Source organism: Etheostoma cragini, chromosome 9 (genome assembly GCF_013103735.1).
Source record: "Etheostoma cragini isolate CJK2018 chromosome 9, CSU_Ecrag_1.0, whole genome shotgun sequence".
In the NCBI taxonomy this organism is placed as follows: domain Eukaryota; kingdom Metazoa; phylum Chordata; class Actinopteri; order Perciformes; family Percidae; genus Etheostoma; species Etheostoma cragini.
The window spans coordinates 15542924-15568893 of record NC_048415.1 but is presented as its reverse complement, the minus strand read 5'-3'; the positions used below and the strand labels follow the sequence as shown (position 1 = coordinate 15568893).

Below are 25970 nucleotides of genomic sequence, written 5' to 3'. Positions count from 1 at the left end.
GGGGGGCTGTAAGCAAGTAGCCCAGCTCAGCTCAACCTAATGGTGTGAACCACACAGAAAAAAATAGTACCTAGCCACCTCTCACATTCTCACAGCAAAGTGCAGGAGAAGCTTCATTGCTTCAGCTTCCTATACATTTACAATCACAGCTTATTAGAAAACCCAGAGGCATACCCTAGTGATTGCCAAATCTGTGTAAGGCCTTTCTAGGCATTAATGTGCCTGTACCACTACAACTCATTAAACAATCAAATTGTCTGAAAATGACATGTTTGATTACAAGTAAGATGGGAATATCCCATCCAAACCTCTCTCGTTGATGGCAAGTGCTCTTAACTAAAAGGTCAAACATAAAAAACTAAACAAATACAGCTCTTTCTAGACTCCACATTAGAGTCATACTTCCCATTTAACCTCTGCCAGCAGTTCTTTTAATAAAGTAATGTGTTGTTATTGACCTACAGTTAAGGGGGCGCACACATAATTAATATCTTGGAGCAACAGAATTTCTGTTGCAAAATGCAATCTCCAACTAAGACTTGTAAATTTGAGACCCTGATGTCGCATTTTATGCAGTAAGTACCAACAGCAAACACTCAGATTGCCAGCAGTTATTGGGTAGTCTCCAAACAATCCAGCTGTTAACACAACTTAGATCTAATGCAAGCTGGCATCATTGTCTTTGTAGAAACAGATGACTATCTAGGGAAATAACCTCTCCACCAATTACTTTTTAAAAGTTTAAGGATTCAAAACTATGTTCTGACACAGAACAATAAATCAATTTAAAAATTGCATGTAATCTTTCCTTTGACACAAATGCACGCACGTCAACAAACCATGTCTCTGTACTAATCCCACTGTAAAGGTTATAAAAACACTCACACCAACTCATATCAAACTAGTTCACACAGTGGTGGGTAAAGCTGTCTGTCAGCCAATGGGAAAACTGGGCACTGAGGATGCTGTATAGGGGCTGGAAAGGGGTCTATTTGTTTTAACATTTCACATTTCACCAATCCAATATGTCAAAGAAAGACAACTGCTCCTGAAACTGTGACAAACATCCCCCAACTGCAGACCACGTTTCTTGGGGGCGGGGGGCAGAAGGCGCTGGCGTGACAACAGTTGACCACTACATGCCATCGTAGGTGAAGTTCTCCATCTTGACTGTCTGTCGAATAAGCAGCTTGGATTCCCGCCGCTCCTCGTTCTTGATGGACTTGTTGATGTCCATTATTTTTTCACAGATGTATTTGTTCACTTTGGACAATCTCTGCGTAATCTCTGCACTGTCCGCTGTCTCTTGAGACACTCTGTCGTAGAGACACTCTGGGGAAGGAGCGAGCATGAGCAGTCAGACTACATCAAATTCAAAATTCTTTGTCTGGTATCTAATAAATGTGATTCAATCATTGAAAGTCTGTATGGAAAAAAAGAAAAAGAAAATCAAATTTTCTGTACCTCATGTTTCCCAACTTGTTTCAGCTTACAAACAAGCCATCCGAACAAGGATTCATCTCTTTCACAGTCATGATTTTAAGGTTCAAACCTGGAGTTTCTTACCTCTAACAATTTTCAGTTTGCTGGGTGACAGTGGAGGTTTGGGCAGGGCATCTTTCTTCTTTTTGGTGGCCACTCCAGTGACGCTACGGTTCTTGAGGGTTTCGGTGCCCCAGATCATTACAGCCAGGTTCTTTGTGAACTTGGAGTCTCCCTGGGTCCGCTGCAGCTGATGCCACTTCTCCTCTTCCACCCAGATCCCTCCACCGAGGTGTACCTGCAGAGACAACAGGTGTAAAACAGAGAACCCCACATTTTAACATGCGCATCTACAGTCTGCAGTAAATAAAAATATCTTGCGTGTGTTAAGTGTTATCATCTGCACAGTGCCAGACAAAATGAAATGTGTAATGCATTGTGGCTTTTATCAGTTCAGTTAAAAAATAACAGAACTAGTGTGTTGACACTTTTAAGCACACAATTCTCTGCTCTGAACAGGACATTGTCAACTACTCTACACTCGCTTGCTCAAGATTTCCAACTATCTATTGAAGATATGTCTGCCTCATCCACAGGGATCTTTTTTTTTAAATTAACAAACAATTTACAATTAACAAATTATATTACAGTTACCCAATTGTTTCATAACCTTAAGCTGTTGTTTACAGATCAGTTCGCAGTTTCATTCAATCTTCAAAAATGTATGCAACAACAGAAAGAAAGATTGAAAAAATTAAGTGAGGGAGACAAAAAGAAAACTTATCTGAGATTTAAATGGGAATTTCTCTTCTTCTTTCTTTACCATGGACCCAATTTCCAATGAATTTGTGTGTAAGTGACATAATGTGAATAAACGATTTAAAATTGGTCCAGTGTTGGACAAGAACACTAGAACACCTTTAGGGCAAATGCGCACCATCAATTTCCATTCACTAAAAGTGCTGTTTCTGCCACTGACAGGCCCAGATTGTTATTCAAAGTGTCTGACTACATTATGGCAAGATGATGAAGTCTTGTTCAGAAATCTCTTGAGGTGACTTAATGAAAGACAGCGTTGGGAAAGGCAAGTGAGGAGAGAGGATATCTAGGGAGTCTGTCTAAAAGATTTTCAATTGGCCATTTCTGAATTGCCACAAAACTAAACAATATTGAGATACACATAGCGCAGCTTTTGTAGAAGCTACTTTTGGATACAGACAGGCTGAAGTTGTGGTTGTGTGCTACAGCTACAAATGGATCCCAACACTGGTCCATAGTCTATACAAGCCATCGGGTCTGTAGTGACCATTTTTAGCAGCCAACCAAAGAGGGGAAGCAATCATATGCCAAAGCACATTTTTCCAAAAAGAAAAATGTTGTTTAAAGAATGGAGAGCAGCAGACAGAGCAGAAAGCCAAGTTAGCGATGTTAGCTAAAGTTACTTTGTTGACCTGGCATCAGTTAGTTACACACTAGGGTTGCACCATATGAGGAAAAAAATCCACCATGTCATAAAGATGTTGAATATTGCAAGATAATAGTACTTGCAATAAATACATATATTAAATCTGCATTTCTAAAACTGTCAGCAAGCTGATGAAATACAATAAATTGCTTGTTGAATTTAACACTAATAAGGTAATAATTTCTAAGAGACTGAACATTTAATTGGATATAAAAGGCACCACTAAAAACTTAAATGTGCAGTATTATCCTGATATTTTCTTTCAACTAACAAAAAATGTCTTGTTCTTCGCATTATGTTGCAGCCTCTCACGATGTGTATATTGCCCCAGTGGATTTTGGATAACGATTTAAATAAATAAATAAACTGATATAGTGTGATTCCCTATTACACACAAAAGCATGTTAACGGCAATTTCTCCAGCTTTACATAATACATAGTATACATAGTCACAGTCTGACCCTGTCAATATCAATAAAAAACAATTTTAGTGGACCTACAGGACGCTGAGCGCCACTATTGCCGCATACTGTAGGTTACATTGCAGCCTGTTTCACGACAGCCAGTTACAGGATTCTCGCTCAATACTGGACCAACTTCAAAGATTTTTATTTGCATTAGTCTTGTGAAAAATAACAAATTCCCCCTTTATCTCTATTCGTAACCAGACTTGTAAGCATATAATTACAATGTAAAACAACACATTTGTTCTGTCTGCGTATTGTTAAACTCAATAATACACTTTATCCCGTGATGATGATGCTGGCCACCCACTTGCCTGGGACATTTGAGTTAGGTGCTCTGGGGTCCGAATCCAGTTTCACCAATCTACAATGCTCCATGTGGGTGTAAAACCTAAATGGACAAGGCAGATCATAGCTTGTCATGGCAGAATATATCTTAGCCAGCTCCTGCTCAGACCAAATTACAAATCCCAAGAAGCAACACTTTCAACAACTAGGAGACATTAATAAGATCAGGCCACTGGCTGCTTGTAGCCTGGATTACCTCGACTAAAAACTTAGCCTGTGAGCTCTCTACACACTTCCCCTGCATGTTGCATAAGCCAAGCCGATTGCCACCCTAGCCACTGGTCTGCTAGGTTAACCAATGCAACAGGGGGCATATGTGACTCTCCCTCCTCTACTCTGTTATCAATGTAAAGTCTTTAGGCTAGCATCCAAAAGGCTTTCCCCTGTGCAGCTAATGTGCTTTAGGCCCCTGGCCAGCAGACAAGCTTTTTACAGCTCTTAAGTTAGACAAGATTGTTTTCATCCTCCCTCCCCATTGCTTTTTGTTTATCTCTCTCCCTCTATCTCTCTTCCATCCTTTGTACCTTTCTCCCCCTCTCTCACTAGGGCTAATCTGTCAGTCACTTTAAATTCCTCTTGTGCAAATAATTAATATGGGGTCCCCAATGTAGGAGAGTTCTAATTTGCAAGTGTTCTTCACGCTTGAAGTGGCTGCAGGCCCCAGAGCTTGTAGTACCTATTCCCCCCCTGTCATCAGAGACAGGACGCTGGTTGAGTTACAGCAGTGCGGGAGTAAAGAACCTTAACAGCCTAATAAACACTGATGATGCTGGCTGAGCTTGCAGGAACAATAATAATCTTCTCAACCTTGTTTACCTGCTAGGGTAGGGCAGCCAGGGGGAAAGGACTGATCAACTATGACAGTATTTTCCCAGGTCCATGGGTGTTAAGAGGAAATATAGCATTTCCTACAAATTCAAGCTACTTCCCAGGGTCACCCCAAGGCCAATAAACAGGAATACAGGAGAGAGAACTGAAGGATTCAGGACTCACAAAGGCTGAGAGGGGTTATTTGGATAATCTTCATTGAAGGTTGAAAGTCATGATCTGTATTGTAACATTTGACCATTAAAATTACAGATATATTCAAATCCAGTATATAAGCGAAGAGGTGAACATATAAAAGATAAACATTTAATGTGTTGCTCAATTGATAATTATTGAAAATACAGGCCTGTTTTGTTACTGACTGACTGAACATTACTTACAAGATTAATTTTTTGTATGTTGGACTATGTACAATGCCTGTGAATCAGTTTTTGAGTGGTGGCATCTTTCAGTCCAGTGTTTTAAATGTTAGTGATGGGGATACCCTTTTGTTTAAATTTGGATTGAGTGCTTTCAACTTCAACAATAAATGTCAAAATACAAAAAAAAGTGATGGAGATGAAAAACCAGACGGGGAACATCACAAGGACCACATGGAAGAATGGCATCGGAAAAATAGGCATGTGAATACACAAGACAAGGCAGCTAAAAAAGTGGTATTCGTGTGCCACTTAGAGGGAATCAGGAAAAGCTAACTTAATTAAGAGTGTCCCTTAGTGAGCCTTACCTTCCCATCGTTGCAGGTGTATACGGTTCTGGGTGAGGGTGAATAGCTGGAACTGGTGTTGGCTTCTTCTCTGCATGTTTCTTGGGCCTCAACAATGGGTTCAACCACTTCAGCCTTGATTGTCTGAGTGCCATTGTCATGCATAGGCTCTGAAGATACAAAGGACACATTAAACATCATGGAGATACAAGCATTACATCTACATCTGTCAGCCCTTCAAATTGCGGTGAGGTCAAATGCCATTTACGTTTTCAACTGCTAGTCAACTTTACAGAATAGAGAATTAGATAAAACAGAACAGAGTTCTAGTAGCATGTAGCCGGTACTTTCCTGGTCTTTCCCACTGGAACAGGTCCCACCTTCTAGTCCGCTTGCTTCCCGCCTCGGGCCTAGGCTCCCTTATTTTAGCCCAGTAACTAAGCTGGCTTGGTGGCTGGCCAAGTTAAGCTCCAATGTAGTGGATGAGTTTTAATATCGGTCAACGCACTTCATCCCCCCCATCCCCTGACAGCCCCCCCGGGTGCTCTAATCTTTAGCCTGTCCATTAGATGGTCCCACCAGTAGCTAGTAGCCTCTGTCCAAATCTACAGGGGGGCTGAGGTTAACACAAGCATCTGAAAAAGTTTGAGTCAGTACACTGCTGCATACTGAAATGACACCACTTTTAATCACACTTAGAGTGCCTTATATTCAACTTTCCCTTTGTATTTATTACGTTGCTATTGCTGGACTATAATCTTATTGTTGTATTATGTTTGTCTATTAAGACAAACTATAGCACCTATCTGTTTATATTTTATTTATTGTCAGTTTGCCACTGACAGTTTAGTTTTTACCCCCAGCTGTACAAGGCAAAATATCTCCCTATAAATAAAAAGAAGCAAGCCAAACTAAGGCACCCAAACTCAAAGTTTATATACTTTAGGTCCATTTATAAATCGTATCTGTTTATCTTAATTTCAGTAGAAGGACACGGAATTTTAACAGCGGTTCAAAATTGCTTGTGTACTTCTAAACAAAAAAGACATTATCTAAGTAGTACTGAAAAACTATTCAAGGGCCTATAGTGGCATCTTCCTTTGTTTCTTTTCAGAATGAACTGCAAAAACAATTGTGTTTGGCTTTTCTTGGCATGTCACTGTTCTTAAAAATGGCACAGAAGGGGGTACAATCAGTGTAGATATACAGTAAATGCTCAAATTTGAAAATGTCTACACGCTTGCCTCCTGCCTCCTTACACTAAAATTGCATATTCTGGCTATAGATGTTACTGTCTTAGACTGCATTTCTAGAACAAAAAACTCTGAATTGCAGTTTTATTACTATATAGGTATTTGATTTTTTTAAGACATTTTCTTTACATTACTGTAGGATAAAATGTTACTAATAAACCTTTTGGCATGTAGACAGTAGTGGTTTATGTGTATGCTCCTGTTCTCTCACCGCTGCCCAATCTCATGAGAAGTACGTCTTGCAGCCTCCTGTTGAAGTCCCTCAGTTCTTTGACTTCTGTCAGCAAGCTGCCATATTCCTTTAACTTCTTGGCCTGTTGAACCAGCTGCCTGCGGGTTCTCTCCAGCTCCTGCTGCAGCCTTCTCATCTCCTCCTCCTGTTGCCTGTAGCTATGAACCAGTTCCTCATACAGGACTCTGGGTACAACTGCTGCAGCTACCCCAGACACACAATCCGTATCCACCTCCAAATGCTGTGCTTGCTGCTGGTGATGATGTTGCTGATGCTCTGCATCCATATCTTCATCTTCGTCATCTGCATCCTCTCCCTCCTCTGCCAGCCGGTCCTCATCCAGGTCTTCTTCGCCCTCCATACAGGAGCTGGCTGCGTTTCTCTCCAGACGAGCCACTACTGCTGCCAGACTCTTGGAGGAGTTGGAAAGGGGGCGTCCATGGTCCTGAGACAGGGCCTTAGGAAAATAACAACAGTCAATTTAAGGATTAAATAGGCCAGTGTAATAAAATGTTAGCTAAAAATAGCTAGAAAGTTGTGTATGGGAACACAATAAAAATAAGACAGGTGTTTGGAAGCGGGCATGATAAAATATTTTACACAGTTTACAAATTTCTGTTCTTCATCAGTGACAAAGTGCACTTAATATGTAACAAAAAGTAATTCCATCAAACACTTCAATCTAAAAATGACATGACAGACTGCAAACAGTTTGTTTTGAGTGTGTGGATCTCAATAGGAAACGGGAAAAGAGGAGTCACCGAGTTCTTTGATGAGCGGCTCAGAGGATTTGTCTGTGAAAGGGCAGCTGTCCAGAGTGCTGAATTTGTGTTAATCCAGCATATGGTAAAAATAGCACGGGGGATTTTGGGTGTTAGCCAAGTTTATGGAAAAGGGACATTGTCTCATTAATAGATACTGTATATTTAAATATAATACTATTGCTGTCTGTGTGTCACACAAGTACCCTCACTACTTTTTTAAAATAAAATAATTTAGGGCTGTCACTGTCAATTATTTACTTTTTTGTTGATTAATTGCATTATTAAATGCTCTGTATCACTTTGAGATTGCTAAAATGTAAAGCACAATACAAATAAAATGTATTATTATTTTTAGTATTTGTATTATTAAGACAATATTGTAATATAAGTAAGAATGTCATGATACTGGTGTCTGTACTACTTTAAGTATAAGAACAATTTGGTGTGGAATAATCCACATTGCCCATTGCTGTCCATTTAAATGTACAAACTTCAAAACAACACGACTACTGTTAAATCTAGGTGAGCCTACCTTTTTATGTCTGAGTGGCATTCTCTCCTCTCCAAAATTGTTCTCAATAGAGTTTCCTGAATTCTTGATGGACATCTTGGGAATTTTCATCTTCTTTTGCATTATACTGTCTTCAAATTCCTCTACTGTATCTGTGAAGTGCAGAAATAGAAGCAGGAAGAAACTAATAAAGTTTCCAGAAAGTTAGATCGAATTTAATAAAACGTGAAAGTACATTTGTACAACCCGAGCAGAGGGCGTTTTATCTTTCCATTCTACTAGTACAAACTTACTTTAGCACTCTTAGCTCAGAATTAAAAAGTAAGGTTAACAGACATTGCACAAGCTTTTCAATTCGTCCTGTCTATACTGCGCTTTAACATAACTGCCACTGTTAAGGTGTTTGTTAGATCGGACAGATCCTGCACCCCAGACAGCTCAGATTCGGGGATTAGTGATGCAGCTAGTTAAAGATCGACCATAACGACAACCATTACTGTGACTGCAGCTAACGCAAACTATCACTTGCACACTTCAGCACATTGACATGATGCGCTGTCATGAAACAGCATGACGTTGACATGTTACTGACAGACCGGTTACTATTGTCTCCATTAATATCTGAGACACGGCGATGACTGCAGCACCGCATCATCTCCTCTGTGGCACAGACCAACAGATATGCCAGTTTACACGCTAACCGCAGAACCACCAATGCTCTCGGGTTAGCGTCTTGTCTACATTTGCAAACCTCGAAAAAACAGATAAAGGGTCAACCACGGGCTGTCACATGTGTTTATCATGTAGTGACAGTTCTGCGTCCGCACGCAGCTAACTAGCGCCTGAGCGCTAACATGCTAACGCGGAACGAATACACATGAAGCTAGCAAGCGTTAGCTTCATGTTGTAAACAACAATTGTGACTGGCTAACGTTACATGACACGTATTTATCGACACGAGCAGCACTAATCTATCGAGCAAGAGAGCTAACTCTTGGAAAACGACACCCTGAATGTAAAAATCTGTAAAGCATTGAGGACAAGGTACGACTACCTACCAAACTTATCTTAGCATATCTAACTAGCTTATCTAGCTAGCCACAGCCGAGGAGGTTGTTGTGGCTATCAGTGTCAGATTCCAGCTGATCACGTCTTGACAGATCGGACAAAAGGGCTTGTTTTGACAGCTTGACACGTTTCGCGCACATCAACGTTACTTGGACAGACAGAGTGAAACAGCAATAAAAATAGAAACGCTGATGTGTTAAGAGGACAACTTACCTGCAAGGGCAAGGATCTGTGCTTCGCACGGCTGGCCTGCGCTGCCATTCTCTTCAGTTCTGTGAACCAGATATACCTTCTGATTATCAAAATCTGTTTTTTGCAGAGGTCTGAAATCTTCGATATTTGAAACGGGTAACGCGTAGCACATATCATCTTCAAAGAATCTAACAAAAGCATACATTATTTACTTCTCTTTGGTCCTGCACTTTGGATATGGTTGACAGTTTTTCCTCACAAAGTATTAAAAAAAATATACACATAAGGGGGTTGGGGCTGGTGTCTGCGCTCGGCTACTCTTGCCTGGTCCACATCACCAGGGTACATCATCCAGGCATAAGTAATAGACATGACATACACGTTGCTGTTTAGAGATGTTTAGCAGAACAAACTTATTTTGATTTATTTGTGTCATACCCATTTAAAACACAGTTTACACCTGCACATGTAGTGTAATTATAATGTTAAAAAGGGTTTTTAATTTCTCTCAAATTGTAAACAAGAAAAAGATTTTTTTTTTAAACAGTATGATACCAACATCAACATATTTAAAAACAATTCGTTTTTGTATTTCAAGCATTGTGTTACGTGATTAAGCAAGACATTTCAGGCGTCATTACCTTTGTCAATTTAGACACCAATTACTTCTCACTCTATGTTCTAAGGGAATTATTTCAGGGAACTACAGTGAGAAAAGCCACCAAGGGGATTACTTGCCTGGTCAGATTTCATTGGTCTCTGTGAGCTTTCATGTGTTTCCTGGTGTTCTCTTCTCATCTGCTCCTTGTTTCACAACAAAATACTTAAGGCCAGCTGACAAAAATTAACTCTTTGTTATTGTAAGAAAGCCAGGTGGTTTTAAACACAGGATGGATTTTTTTTCAGTTGTTACTCTAATAGAGAGCACCACAGTCGATAAATGACACTAACAATTCCGTTCTGCTTCGGCTGCTGTAATTGAAAAGTAAGTGATGCAGAACTATACAGAGCCTTTTTTCTCCTGTAATATTTTGTTTCGTAGTTCCAGGCATTTAGTTGGTTATGATTAGGCCTGCTTCAAATGCCAGCTTCTTCATGATATTTGTTTACTGTGCTGTATGACCAGTTAGATGTATACAAGATCATTTTAAAACAAACAATACATAGATCACAATAACTCTCAGAACCTAATGCCACTCATTTTATGTCAGTTACTGAAGCAGGGTTTTTGGCTTTGTTTAATAGAAGTGACTGATTACATCTGTCAGCTAGGGTTTTGATTTGGGAGACTAGCTTGTTTCATTTTTCTGTGAAAAAGCATCAAGTTGAACTGCCAAAATGTAACATTCATATATATTTACCAAAGCTACATTTTGCAACATTCTATTTATAAATGGTATTATTAAAGAGTTGTTTTAAGCTGTTTCATGGTCATTTTCATATATATATGCACTGATACTTTGGCACAGCCCCACAAACTATGACAGGAATGAGAGTGATGGACAAGAAATTTGAGCAGCTTCTCAACAAGTCGAATACAGGATTATTGCTAATCTAAGCTTCTGTTCAATGGCTTTCCTTTCCTCACGGCTGGGTTTGTCAACATACGGCTTTCTTAATTTCTGGAGCTTTCTGTCTCTGAAGTGGCCAATGTTTAAAAGGGAATGCCACTTCAATTAAAAGTCTTGCATGATGTTACTCCTGTCAGTCAATCAAAGTTAAAACAACTTTCTCCAGAATGGGAGACACAGTAATAGTTCCTCGAATGAATTACCATCTGCAACAGCAACACTGGTATTGTTTTCACCTGTGAGTCTGTGTGTAGTCTCGCATTGCCTAAATCACAGCATTGTGGAGTAAGCTCTGGCTACACCACACATACATTCAGGGATAGGAGAAAAAAATACTCTGGGTTGTTTGCATTTTTTCAAACAAATCTAAACTGTTGGGTCGGTGCATAGCTCCAGACACAGCAACAGCTGGCTTTGCAAAATGATCTTGGGAAGGAACTTGTTTTGGTGGAATATTTGCACCCCGCAAAAGAAAACAAAAATATAATATTAAATGAAGTTAATTGTTCAAACAATACAGTAATATAAGCTATTTAAATTAGCTAGATACAAGGTTAAACCTAATTTGCTCTTACCAGTGTATTGCTGTGTGTATTTCATCCACAGTCCCAAAATATATCAATTAGATATAAAAGGCAGTAAACACATTCTTTGTAAATCTTTACAATCATTCCCCCTAAAAAATTGTAATTTTCAGCGTGTGGTTTGCTAGCTCTAACTTTGTGGTTTCTTCTTGTATCGAAAGGATTTTAAGAACAGCAGCACACAGAGAGTGGAAGGTAAAGGGTAAACCCCTGCTTCGGATGTCAGGCTTTATCCTGGAAATGTACTTCCGTTGATCCAAACAAGTGTGTGTGTGTGTGTGTGTGTTTGTCATCATGGCAAAATGTGATCCTGGAGACCGCTACTGTAGCGGGAACCACCACAGAGGAAGTTTTTGTTACTTTGGGATGTCCGTCTTTCTGTCAGTGGCCAGAGTGTGTCTTTGCGATAGCATTACAACCGTCACGAAATTTTAAAGGTGTGTAGTTGAGATCAAAATGATGGCCATTGTCCCTCACACTTAACAACTCTGGCCCATTTTGGCGTTTCAGCTGGTGGGATCCCACCGCAACATGGTCTCTAGTTTAGTTTTTACAGACACACTAGAAAATCCCTCTGAACACATACATTTTTTCAGAACAACTCCCAAAGAAGTGGTACATTTCTTGTAAACTCACCACAGTCTGTTACAGCATTACCATTTAATTATCACCTCTATTGTCCTCATGTTATTCCAAATAGCACAATTTACCAAACTGACTGTAATCCCATTGCTATTTGAAATTCCTATGCATGCCAAATGTGATTTGCACAGTTGCCCACCTCAAGACACTGCTTATTTCTGAACTCGTCTTCAAAAGATCCTGTACATCCCGCCAGCCTCTGTGAGAACGATTTCCATGCACTAAAAGTCTCACAATGTAACTCAAGCACTTTTCCTCACTTTAATTATTTCATGCTATGTTGCTCCACTGCATTGCTGAGCTCTCTTGTTTGGCTTCAACCAGGTTACATCGGCTGAATGAGCACACTGTTTTGTGGACCCAGTTTGTGTAATAGCCCAGAAGGTGTACAATTTTTTTATAGATATGAACTGCAATCTGATTGGTCACTGCGGCATCTATGCATACAATATGGTATTATTTTATTATCATGATTATCTCAAAAACGATCAGTACTGTACTGCATGCACCTGCAATGAGGTAATATACTATATTTTTTTGCTTAGTAAAGATACACAAATGTTTTTGCTTTGGCCAAATTAGACTTCTTTAAGACTTCAAGACAACGATAAACACACACACACACACACACACACACACACACACACACACACACACACACACACACACACACACACACACACACACACAATTATATAGTATCATACACTTGTAATAAAAGAAGGGGCTGGTGTCACTTTCAGTTTAGTTTAGTATAAAATTACCTTTCCATATCCAACTATAACACTTTCAATATCGTCTAAATTCTGCATGCCCAATCTGTTGTTGTGTGTGGACTTTTCACCATTATGAGCATTAAATGCACAGTTAGTTATTTAATTAATCCAATCAGCTTTTATTTTAAATAGTAAATCAAGGACACAAAGCCCACCTTGAGTTTGTATAAACTATTGGCATGCTAATTAGCTCAAGATAAAGTGATAATTCAAGTTGAAGGAATAACTCTAGATAATATTTTAGCTATGTTTTATCTGTGGGGGCCGTTAATCGGGTATAGTCTGGAGTCAGGACAGAAGCCAGACATCATGTCCTGCCTATTAGCTCCACACTGCCAGGCTCATCTATCTTTATTGGTCATCCATTAGCCTGTATTAAAGGGAGACACAGGATAATAGCAGTAATGATGCCGATGATGGAATTAGACTGCGGGTACACACGTCATCATTGCAGTGTTTCGTTTGGAATCATAAAGCAGTCCTACTGACCACCGACGAACGGATGGACGTCCTGATAAAATAAACAACCAATTTATGCTTCTGATCAGTGTATGTGTGTAAATATGTGTGACAAATAAATATAGTGAGAAAAAGAGAACAAGATGAGGCCTTGCAATTTAGAAGAAAAATAGCTGCAGTGTTTGGGGGGAGGGGGTGCATTAACTTAACGGCACGTAGACAGTCAACCTAAAGGCAGCACTAATCTGCCAATCTACAGGATGGACAGATGCTGGTGCAGGGGTGTGTGTGTGTGTGTGTGTTGATGGTTGGCAGGTGCGAGCGCCAGCCTGAACAGCAGCAGCATACACATCCACACAGAGCAAAATGACGATGCCAGGCATTAGGCAGCCGGGATGGAGGGATCATTAAGGCAACTTTCTGGAAAGATGCTCAAGGATCAGAAAAGCACAGAGCAATATGAAGATATGGGTGTCTGGTTCCAAGATGACGGATTTAGAGGAGCGTAAACGTCTTTTATGGGCAACGTGCCACCATGATCAATCACAACTGTTTACAGCCCGGGCTAAAAGCGTTTCCTATTTTGGTTGGAGGCATGTCACCAGTCTTTCTCTTATTATGCCTCTTAATTAGCTCTGCATGAATTACTAATCAACCATGAAGAAGGCATTCACCAATTTAAAAAGTGATAGCCCATGAAATGAACAGCACAGTTTCATACAAGCACATCAGTTACTAATGCTGCAGGGCCTGAAAACAGACCTTTGACTGAAAGGGAGACAGAAGAAAGAAAGAAAGACACACACACACACACACACACACACACACAGCGCTGGCCCTGCCATCATGCTGTGTATACGCCGTGATCCACCCAGGAGACATCGATCTTCTTCATAAGGAACATAATGACCACCAGAGAAATACTGATCATATTTCAGCACCAGTCAATTTGGTTCATTAGGGCCGCTTTACCTCCAACTGCGGCCCTGTATTGATCTTGCCACTGTCACCAGACTGTTATTCTCCACTAACTAGATATGGAACTCACAAAACTATAATTTAAACAGTGGCAACAGCAAGTTGAATAATACACTACGGAGAACAAATATATAAAAGACAGAATATTGCCCCATATTTATAAGAGCAGCGTGGACTGCTGTTTCTGTGCCCTTTCTGCGTCAGCATCAAATGTCACACACGACACAAGAAATCCTAAAAGTATCAAGGCACTCCCCGGGTTTCAGAGAGAATTTTTTTTCGTGCCTAATACCTTTTCCACCGTCTTCTCTCCTCTAATCTCCACTTATCTGGCAGCCAGGTGAGCTACCGCACATGGCTGGTGGGCAGGCTTTGGTCTGTGGGAATACAGCTCATCTTAATGGTATTTCTTCCTCTTTTCCTTCTCCTCCCTTTTGCTTCTCTAACCCTTTCCTCCAGGGTGGCTGTCAGACAGAGACGAAGGCAGCCAGAGAACTTCTCATTGATGCTGTAGCTGACAGCAGGGAGCCACTGGGATTGGACGAGCGACCCCAGCCGCCCGTCACGCAGAGGGGCAACCAGGCTCACAGGTGCACAGCATCTGACAGATAATAGCAGATAAAACCTAGGCTAACCAGCAGCTCGCTCCTCGCTAGGGGGCTGGTGGTGGAGGATCAGGTGGGGGGTGGCCGGGGCATGTTTAGGGGCAAAGTGCTTTGACAACTAGCAGCCTTTACTTTACCACCAACCAGCCAGAGAGGCCCCCCACTCTAACACACACACACACACACACACACACACACACACACACACACACACACACACAGAGGACAAGGCAAGATCACAGATCTCAAAAACCTCCACAGAAGCATTCCTGTATCTTACTGTACAGTTGGAGAAGATTAAGATTGATTCAGAGCCTAATACAGAGTGTCGGTGCAGCTGCGTCTGAAAAAGCACATCCAAACTCAGCAGTCGTCTTATTCATTTTTTTCTTTTTCTTGCAATAACGCGTTTCTCTTTTATTACTCTTGTTTTAATTTTCTGTTGAAAGAGCTGTGAGTCTCCAAAATACAATGAAATCTGTTTATGCCACAGAGCTTTTTCCTCCTTTTACCCACAATCTATTTTGTGTTTTTATTCATATCCAAATCTGCTTTTCATTTTAGCGATCAAAATCTAAACTCTGTGGAACAAAATACAAACACATTTTTATCTGTTTAAGCTAAAATAATGCTGACCCAAACCTATTTAAATCTGTAGTAAATCATCTCCTCTCTGCTATCTTGATTCAGGATGCCAGCTGATGTGACAACGGGAAACACAGTCTATCTCTCTGTCACTGCTGAGATACATTTAGTGCTGTGGAGGAGAAAACAGTCAAGACGAATCTGGCAATCAGGTGCAGCATGGCCTGAGATGAAGCCTGACAACAGTCCACACCTATGTCCTCACTAAGCTGCCGCCCCTGACAGACAGGGATATAGGATTTAAGGTGCAATGTGCAACTATGTCTGCAGAGGTTTGACAATATCAAGGGTCAGTACCAGGGCTGATACATACCATGTTATGTGCAAATACTTCTAAATTTAAAAAAATCTAGAATTACTTTTAAAATGTGCACTGCTGCAGGGTGGTGTAGTAAATAGTGAATTTCCTGAATTTAAAGGACTTGGGTTTAAGCGTCCGGTTATTCCTGGAGAAAGGCTGAGGCTGCTGTTCTGAAGCTGAACCTGACAGCTGATCCACCACTGAAAGCAGGGCAATTAGAACCCAAATTTCCCTATGAAAATCAATAATGCATAACATTTGTATTTATACATACAGTCCTCTACATACACACCCATTGGGCTTACATGCTCCACACATAGTTCTGACAGAAGGACTGAGGCAAAGACTGAGAAAAAGCTGATAATAACCTTGACCATGGCAGCGAGTATCTCTTGGCGACGTACTCACAGAATATTTTCATATTCATAATTTGAGTGACAGGTTACCATATTAACAATTCATGTTTGCGGTAAAGCCTTACTATTAGTAACAGTACTTCAATATTTAGCATCCTATGGGCGAATATCCTGGCTCCACACACACACACACACACACACACACACACACACACACATACACACACACACACACACACACACACACACACACAGTTCCAAAAACTCAATCCACCAGCCATAACCCAGAGACAGAGTGGCATCAACCTCTATTATCTAGTCCCTATGCTGCTAACACAAAAGGCTCCCTGGAACAAAAATCCAATCAGTCCTCTCTAGGAGGATTTGCTCCACAGCGGTGCTCAGCAACACTGGTGGCTCTGCTGGTGAAAAAGAAATAATCTCAGAGCCCACAGCCTGTTTACTGCCTTCGTCACATTGCCCTTTTAGAAAGAGGACAGACAAAGTCTATGCTTCTCTCTTGTCATTTACTGTCCTCTGAGTTTAGCACTCTCTCTCCTTTTCTGCATGCAAAAACATGAAACACATGGTTGACTGTGTGTACAGTGCGTGAAATTACGGTATTTGCAACTAAGGGAATATTTACTCTAAGCATTAGTATTATGTGATTGGCCAAAAGGAACCTTTAGGCATATAGACCAGAGACAAGTTTTAAACGATTGTTTTAATGACAAATATTTTCAAAATATGTTCAATATTGTGCTGCCCCTTCCTTTTGGTTCATATCTCTCCCACAGTTCTCCATTCTTTGTCTGGTAAATTATCCCACTCGTTCACCGTTCATTAGCATGCTGCTGCTTATTTAGCTACGCTGCTGAGAAGCCTTCAACAAAATCAACTGGAAAATACTCAATATGAAGCTCCCTCCCTCACATCCTTCATCTACTTCTTTGTTTGTTTCATGCAGGGTTTCTTTTTTTTTTTTAAACACATCAAAATGGAAGCATAGTCCCCCATTATAAAGAAGAGGGAGATTAAATATGCAAATTCACAGAGAAAGGATATAATTAGGGCAATAATAGGAAGTGTTGTTTTCACAGCTGCTCATTTACACAGAAGCCTGATAGTATTTTTTTTAATATAAATTTGGTTCTTTTCTTCTTCTTCCGTACCTCCCTCGCTCCTAAAGTCTTGTGCTTCACTAAAAACAAATCTCTGCCGCTCTCCAGCCTGAAAGTCAGTCAACCACGCAGTGATCGAGCCACCCAGAGATTTCTATCAGCTCAGGTATGTACCACAGGCCTGGCAATCAGCAGGTTGCATACAGGTTGTTTCAGACCTTTCCCTCTCCCCTGGGTCAACTCAGGTTAGAATGAAACACTGCCTAAAAAAAGCACTAGGTGTTCGGGTAGGAAGAACGTGCAAGAACAGCTCACACTTGCTTTAAGTATTTCAGTAAGGATAGCAGAAGAGCTCAAACCTAATGGTATATGTGTGTTGTCCATAGACATACTGCTGCCACTGACTATTTTATTTTTAACAATTAAAGGAGGCCTTGAATTTCCTCTATTGTAATAGGAGTGATCCAGGTCAAGTAGTATTCAGGGAAATACAGAGAGCATGGCTAAACAGCGCTAAAGATGGGGGAATAAACAGCACTGCAACTACTATGTTGGCTAGATCTTTAACTCTAAGATGTGTGCTTTTAAAAAAAACAGGAGTAAATCAGGATGAAATGAGAGCTTAATGAAGCAGTGTCGGTTTCAGCGCAATTCAAAGGAGGGATCGGTCCAGCAGATAAAAATTGTCTTGTGTAAGTCTGTACATCTCAACAAGAATGAAAGTGGCACACATGAGGGGTTGAATTTAATGTATCTGCAAGAATAGAGAAAGAAAGAGTTATGTTGGTTCTGAAACCTGTTACTGAAGCCTGTTTTCTTCAAAGTCAAACAGTAATACTCCCACCACAAAAACTTTAACTATTCTCCTTGTGTCTAATGAAGCATTTCAAAGGATTTAGAGGTGGGATGGAAACTCGTACCACACCAATATGAAAAAACTCCATGAGTGTGATTTCCAAGAGGACTTAGAGAAATACATCATATTCAAAACAACAGCACCACCACAACAAAGACATAAATACATGATATATCACTACATTGTTTGGGTGGCTGCCCAGAGACTTTCAGTTGAAGAAATGGAAGCTATTAAAGGACTGAGAGAAGGCCAGGCTGGTGCATTGTGTAAATTATAGAAAACTCTGTCTGTAGAAAGGCACAGTCAATGCTGGTTCCTCCTAGGAGAGAAATCAAGGGTCATGGGAGTCTGAAACTTAATTTTGCACATAAACAAAAATAACTTTTTAGTTTTGCATTGAAGTACTTTTTTATTATACGTTTGGTTTGCAGACTAAAAACTTGTTGCCGATGGCTGAGCTTTTATGCCTGGCTATCAACATCCAAACCAACTTCCATGGCTGCATTTCAAACGCATCGAAATTGGACTTTAGCATGGTGAGCTGCTGATTTCCCTGCTTTGATGTCTGAATTGACGTGTTTCCAAGGAAACAATAAGGCTGAAATAATTATTGTTGTGACCATTGGATCCATACTAAATAATCTTGTTCATATTGTACTCATGCCACTCTCATGCTAAATTTACATACTTCAATTTACACACTATAGAATGAAAGATTCAGACGCACAACGTTTGATTGCGAGCAGCTGGCTGTACAAAACGTGACCTCAGACCTCACTGATATGTACAGTAGTTTTGGCTGGAGAGAGCAAAACAGGACACATCAAGACTATCTGTAGAAAGAGAGGCTCTAATAAAGAGCATTTCCATTCAGTTCTGACAGAAACAGCAGGGAAATGGAAATACAAAGAGAGAAGTATAGAGTGAAAAAGAAGAAAGTGAGAGGAGAGATCTGAGAACTGCCCATTATCTCCACGCTTCTTCATTGCTTTAGACGCATACACGTTGCACGCATCTGTGCACAAACCTAAAAGCATGTGTGTGCAAATACACACACACACACACACACACACACACACACACACACACACACACACACACACACACACACACACACCCTCTCAAATCTGCCAGGCTCTCATGAATATGATTGACCTTTTTTTCGACTGTAGTGCCGATAGAGCATAAAGGGGAAAAAGGGAAACTAAACAGGCAAGCAGAGTTAATTTAGAACAACACATTATTTCGTACTGACTGCAGATATGGAAAAGGACAATCTAATCGATAACCCAAAAGAATGACAATGGCCTTTAAAATCAATGTCTGCACCCCATTTTCTCACTGTGAAAAGACAAAGCCTTCCGTGCAGGTGTTTTTTTGTTTTGTTTTGTGCTGCCTGCACCCTTGTGTGCGCGGTTATGTGCACATGCTGATGTGCATGTGTGTGTGTACCTGGCCGCTGCTGCTGCTGTGGTGGAACAGTTGCCAGGACTAATCATTATTTAGTTGTGGCGGGGCTTGAAAGGTCAGCAGTCTGAAATGTCAGCCTGTGTTCAACAGGAGCCAGATGCAGCCGTGCGCTGCTCAAGTGTCCAATTAAAGGAGGGCCGAGTGAGGTTTGAGTGGGTCTGTGTGTGTGGGAGTGAAAGTGCATGTGTGTGTGAAAGGAGAAAGAGAGAGTAAAGATATGCCATGTGTTTTTTTTCTCCACTATGTGAGGCTTTATGTAAAGCACATATACACTCAATAACGTGTGTGAACACATGTGTGAATCATTCTTTAGAGTAGCTAATGAACGCCATTAAAGACAGAGGCCAACAGAGCAGCAGGGGCAGAATCCCTTTCTCTCTCTCGCACACAGCACGTTACGAAGCCACTTGAGCCTATTAGTTTGTTCACACCCTGTGATTCCCGCTGTCCATGCTATGATGACAAGACAAAGAGAGGTGAATGAGGGATAGAGAAAGGAGGGAATAATACAACACAAAAAGGGCAGAAACAAAGGGCAATATGGTAATATAAGATCACTAACAAATAAGAGTTGATAACAAGAGATGCGAAGTCAAACAAGCAGAAGAATAAGTGCCAAAAGTGGGGAGTGAGAGAAAGAGATAGATAGATAGATAGAGAGAGAGAGGATGACAAGGAGAATAGATGCGAAGGAGCGGAAACTCCTTTAATCTGCAGGGAAAAGGAGAGGGTGTCCTGCCTGTGTTTCCCTATCAGAGTCATTCATCTGAAAGCCTCACCTGCTCTTCATACAGCCATCATAATAACCTTCATCTTGTTCAGTGTGTGTGTCTGTGTGTATGTGTGTGTGTGTGTGTGTGTGTGTGTGTGTGTGTGTGTGTGTGTGTGTGTGTGTGTGTGTGTGTCCGCTCACCTACTGTGAATAGTAATAAGCTGCAGGGCAGGATAAAATATGTCTGCCAAGTCAAGAATATAATAGACTTCCCTTCAAGGCCACACGTAACAACAGCCTGAATAATGACCTGCAATAATTTACACAGCACACTGAGCTCTACACTGGTCAGAGGAAGAAACCTTTCAGTGAGAAATAATTAAAAGCTATTTTAGTCTATCGAGGACCCCTCCATAAATGTAGGCTAAACCCTGAAGGAGGGGAGTTTGACTGGAATATAATCTAAGTTTATCCAAAGAAGATGTTAAGTTAAGGTTTATGATATATTAAGATTCATTCATTGAGATGTGATGGTGACTGTGAGAGTATCAACTTTACAGGACTTGTTATTAAACGCGGAGTACAACTTTGTAGCAAAAGGAAAGACTTAACTCCGGTAGTTGTGCCATATCACCTCATTTAACAGACCATGAAGTGCTAAAGTTTGTTGCAGCATTCTGGCTAACCAACAAAAAAGAGAGACTGAAATTGAAAGAAATTGGTGAGTACAGCTGCTTTGCAGAGCATTCAGATTAGGCCTGCATGATATTGGAAAAAATGTGACATTGCGATATTTTTTCCCCTGCAATATTTTTTTTTTGTGATATGAAAAAAGAGTAATTTTTTAATTTTTAAAAAAATTTAAGGAATAGCTCTATTTGGAAACAATAAATCTTTATTGACTACCGCGGTGATTTTGAAGGGGAGTGCATCTACATAGAAGATTAAAAAAAGGGTCTTTTCTAATGTGAACCATTCTTTGTTGAACTTTAATGCTTTACAAATACCAAAGCATGTAAGCGCTGTGACTACTCTTCTGGAGTGATTTTGGAGAGGGAAATTAGGTAGAACTACGCTGGTTGACTAGCATGACACAATTGTATTCATATAACACAATCAATACAGGCTAAGGTGTATGGCAATGGCTGCACGTTGCTTTCTCTAAATTTCAGCTTTTGGTCAACTAGCGGGGTCAGCTCGTTAGTTTGATAAATGAATCAAACCTGCATGTCACATGCACTAACAACAAACTCTATCCAAGAACAATTAGAACAGTGTAAAATCAGACACAGACTATTGTAGTAGATTAGTGTTACGTTTCCAGCACCGCGGCTCCAAACCGTTAAGTTAGTTGGGACGGACGGACCCCTTGTTTCTTTAGGCTAACTATATTAGCTTTAGCCTGGCTTGTAGCAGCTTTCTGCTTGTTTCTTTAGGCTAACTATATTAGCTTTAGCCTGGCTGTTAGCAGCTTTCAGCTTGTTTCTTTAGGCTAACTATATTAGCTTTAGCCTGGCTGGTAGCAGCTTTCTGCGGGGGAAAATGGCCAGGAACTGTTGTGATTATGTTGCATTAATCAGGTGATTTAGTTTGTATTTGCAGCAAACATAAAACACTGACTACTGTAGCTTCACTGACCCATCGAAAACTATGCAGATCACTGTGTCAGCAGCTGCTGCCTACGGTACTTTTCTGCACACGGAGAGCCTCACTTCCCATATCATTAACCCCCGTCGGACTAACGTCAAATACATGGGTTGCCCACGTGGCTACCTCTCTCAAAGGGGGAGGGTCGGCCGGTAATAATGATGTAAAAGGAGAACAGTGAAAGTTAACTTTTCTATCAAGCAGCAAAAACGTTTTATCGTCCTGCTATGTGACTATCGTGCATGCGCACATTGCGATGTCGATGCTAAAACACAATATCGTTCAGCCCTAATTCAGATCCCTTTGCTTTTTCCTCTTCCTGTAGCATAGGATTTCATTTACTTTGTTACTTTGCTATCAATTTGGACACTTCTGTATAATGAGGCCCTACAGAGGACATTGAGGCAGCAAGAGCTTAAATATCACTTTGTGCAATACAACAAAAGAAGAGCAAGCACAAAGAGAAGAAAGAGGCTGGGCTGATATGATGATGTACCCGGCTGGACCTAAAATGTCATGAAAATCATTAACAAACATTTAAGTCATGTGTTTTAGATATTGGTAATATACTGGTTCAAATAAGTTGTATAGCATATCTATCTATATGATAATATAATCCTTTTATATGAAGGCCAGTGGCAAATTTTGATTCTGCCCAGGGCCCGAAGAACAGCTGCAATGTAAACCTGTTTAATTAACCCGGTCTCCATGAGCCTCACATAAGCATTATTCTAATCAAAGCATATTAGATCATCCAGATACTTTAGACATATGGGTCTCGGTATCCTCCTTGCCGTCCCCATCTGTTTCTCCTCCCCCGTTTTTCAAAGTTCTACTTGCTTTCCATCTCAGCAGGTCCCTCGCTCTTGCACCTGCCTCTCTACAGTAAGAGACTGGCATAGATTTCTAACAGCCCAACTCCTTTGTGACGTTGATCCACATCCAGTCAAACTTGGCTCACCATATGTGTGTCTGACTGCTAGATGTAGAAGTTCAAAGTGGAGTTTGAGGTGCGTATTCCGTACAATTCAAACTACTTTGCACAAAATGGTGCACATATTTTACTTCTCACATGCAGACTGAAAATGAGCAGTATACAAACTTATAAAGATAAAGTATTATATTTGTGTTCTTTACTGAAATGTATGTTTATATCTGCAACTACATGTGAAATGTTTCCTTACACAAACACACTATGAATGAAAAATAATGAATGATGCTGTAGTTTTGATCCTGTACATTATATTTATGTTACTTAGTTTTGGTAGAGCATGAGTGTTTAACAGTGTGTCATGCAGGAAGGATCACAGTTTGTTTATGCCACCATTTTGGAAGTGCCCATAAGAAATGCAGTTGTTTTTTCATATTTTTGGTCAATAAATTATAGAACATGTTTATGACACTGTTTTAATAGTGCATATGAGATACTTTATATGTGTATTTATGTGACTTATAAATGAATGTTTTTTTAAAGATAATTTTTTTATGGGTTTTTCTGCCTTTATTAATGGACAGGATTGCTGAGATATGAGCTTATAAGGGGAAGATATGCAGGAAACAGGCTCAGGTCAGGCCCAAACCCTGGACCTTCTGCTTCAAGGAATAAACCTCTACATATGTGCACCCACTATACCAGCTAAGCATTTCAGTAGTGTTTATGATATCATTTCAGACCAGAGGGTAAACAGAGAGTTGCTGGAGCATATGCGATTTGGATGTAAAACCATCTTGTAAACACATGGTCTACATTACATCCCATTTAGCAACTTTTAAACACACACAGACAACACAAACAACCCACACTTGTAATTTGCGCACACTTGCACATACATACATACATACATGCACTTACATGCAATTACATATCATCACACAAAGACTGCAATTAGGTGTCGCACAAAGTCTGGCACTTAAGTAGAGCATACTAAAAAACGTAATAAAACTAATTAGATCAAAACAAACACATTTACTGGTTTGGATGTCTTCATCAACATGGATTAATAATCTGTTGATTATCGTAAATTTCAGAGGAACTTTATAGCTTTGTCAGAAGTACTGTGACAGGTCCCATGATAAAAAATAAACAGCACTTCGGAAAAAAAAACCAAAATAAATATCACACTTCTTGCAAAATGGGCAAGCAAAACTTCTTGCAAAACCTTTAAAAGTATGCCAAAATGAGTTTGTCTCCCATATGGTCGACAGACTGCTTCTACAACCCGTAATAACACATGGAGGGATGTTTGCACATGTAGCATAGCTTTGAGGGCACATGTTTGCCCTAATGACTTGTGTGACTACAACACTGAATTCATGTGTTCCATATTATCCCATTATAAAAGCTTTAAGGCAATAGATCTGACATCGAATACATCACATCCTTAGACAGCATCGCTTAACACACAAAGAGTAGCTCAAGTAACTGACCAGCAGTGCTTTAGCTTCAGGGTTTTTGCACAGCACAAGCATCATTGTATCTGTGCTTGTTTTACTACCCAACTGTGCAGTTATGTGTTTTTGTAGCAGCATCCAGAAAACAGCTTGTAACCCTTTAGCATCTAGGAGTGGGTTAAAGGAAATTACACTGGGTGGCTTAATAGCATGTTTTTGCAAATCCATATGATGCCACATGGAAAGTCCCCTGATGGTGTTTCTACGGGAGCATCAAAGTGCAGTTTTACATCAGTGGTGGAATGGTGTTGTACGAGAGAGGTGGACTAGGGGTGAAAGTGGAGTCCTAAGATCTCAGGGACTTACCAGAGTTGGTGATTGTTAACAGGTCTAGACGCCGTTGTTGCTGGAAGAAAAACAGAGAGTAAAGTTAGACAAATGTCATAAAATGATTATCAGTTATCTTACATTCTTGCAGGAAGTCTATTAATTAATCTCACTTTTACCATATTAGTTTAGTTTACTTGTAAGATGTACTTGTAAGTTTACTTGTAAGTTGTGTAATTGTACCAGAAGTATACCCTTTGTACCTCTTTTTGTACTTACCTTTTATACCTGTTTTTTCTGAAATATCTTCTTAACAAAACTGTACTTATGGTAAGTTAACTCTTGGTGTAGTTCTACATCTAGTGTGAAGAATATATGAGTTTGTACAACTATATGTTCAGAGCAGTATCCCCAAAACTTTGTGTGTGTGTGTTTGAGCACATGTGGAAGTGTGACCTTCTGGGTTTTGATCGAGTGTGTTTGAAAGAGTGTGCAATTTTACACTTGATGTTTCCAGCAGCTGAGAAGTCTAGAGGAGGTGCTAGCTGACTACCCCTCTCTTTAACCTGCTGCCTCCCTACACACGCACACTTACAAGACACACACTTGACTGTTGAGCACTGCAGTAATCAACACCTCAGCCCTCCTCATCTACCAATCCCTCAGGAAAAAGGATCTTCACATACTAAGAAAGGATGAAGGGTGTGTGTGTGTGTGTGTGTGTGTGTGTGTGTGTGTGTGTGTATGTGTGTTTGTGAGAGAGACACACAGTATGGCTAGGTCACAGTCGACGCTGGCTTTTAGAACTTCATTAATATTCAAGCACCATACTAACCAGTTGCTGAGAGGGATAAACAAAGAGACTCTCAGCATACTCAGAGGCCTTCTCTGCTTACATACAGTGTTGCCTGGAGTGGGACTTATATGATAGGCTACTAATCACTTATTTTAGTATTTAGAAGATGCTCTACCTCAGAGTAAATAATATACAATATGAGTGGAATGGAGTCCACTGAGTGCAACTATGGACTGACTTCAAATACAAGTTCCCCAACACCGTAGTCATAGTAAACAAAGCAAAATTAATGGTAATAGTCCACTGACATTTTTTCTATCAGCTAAAAATATTATCTTGGGGCCTGTTCAGTAACACTTGAAAATATATGTTTTTCTCGCCTAAATTTTTACCCTTAAAAAAGTGCTGCTGTTTCCACAT

General features: G+C 40.2%; 2 protein-coding genes and 1 long non-coding RNA gene across 6 annotated transcripts in view; 1 reads left to right on the top strand and 2 right to left on the bottom strand.

Annotated features, from left to right (window-relative positions):
- The window catches only part of agbl4 (ATP/GTP binding protein-like 4), a 262269-nt gene that overhangs the window by 56799 nt on the left and 179500 nt on the right, over positions 1-25970 (bottom strand). The window contains exon 6 of the mRNA XM_034882055.1: positions 24794-24833. Within this exon, the coding sequence (XP_034737946.1) occupies positions 24794-24833 (40 nt within the window). The remainder of the gene's footprint in view (positions 1-24793; positions 24834-25970) is intronic.
- LOC117950732 overlaps positions 1-25970 on the top strand; it is a 259475-nt gene that overhangs the window by 116443 nt on the left and 117062 nt on the right. The window lies entirely within an intron of this gene.
- bend5 (BEN domain containing 5) lies at positions 18-9681 on the bottom strand. 4 transcript variants are annotated; one of them, XM_034882059.1, is made up of 7 exons: positions 9517-9676; positions 9335-9393; positions 8075-8205; positions 6758-7235; positions 5315-5463; positions 1567-1780; positions 18-1332 (listed from the first exon to the last, which is right to left on the bottom strand). In XM_034882059.1, the coding sequence occupies exons 3-7, from the start codon at positions 8174-8176 to the stop codon at positions 1136-1138; spliced, it is 1140 nt and encodes a 379-aa protein (XP_034737950.1). In that variant the 5' UTR covers positions 8177-8205; positions 9335-9393; positions 9517-9676; the 3' UTR covers positions 18-1135. The 4 variants fall into 4 exon arrangements, with proteins under 4 accessions (XP_034737950.1, XP_034737951.1, XP_034737948.1 ...); XM_034882060.1 differs by lacking the exon at positions 8075-8205 and having other exon boundaries at positions 9517-9681; XM_034882057.1 differs by having other exon boundaries at positions 9335-9518.

Excerpts from the sequence above, each read along its gene's own strand:
- bend5 (XM_034882057.1), bottom strand. The coding sequence starts at position 9,518 with ATGTATGCTTTTGTTAGATTCTTTGAAGATGATATGTGCTACGCGTTA. Across the intron at positions 8,206-9,334 it reads ACAGATCCTTGCCCTTGCAG|ATACAGTAGAGGAATTTGAA; the intron begins GTAAGTTGTCCT and ends TGCACTTCACAG. Across the intron at positions 1,781-5,314 it reads ACACCTGCAACGATGGGAAG|GTACACCTCGGTGGAGGGAT; the intron begins GTAAGGCTCACT and ends TTGTCTCTGCAG.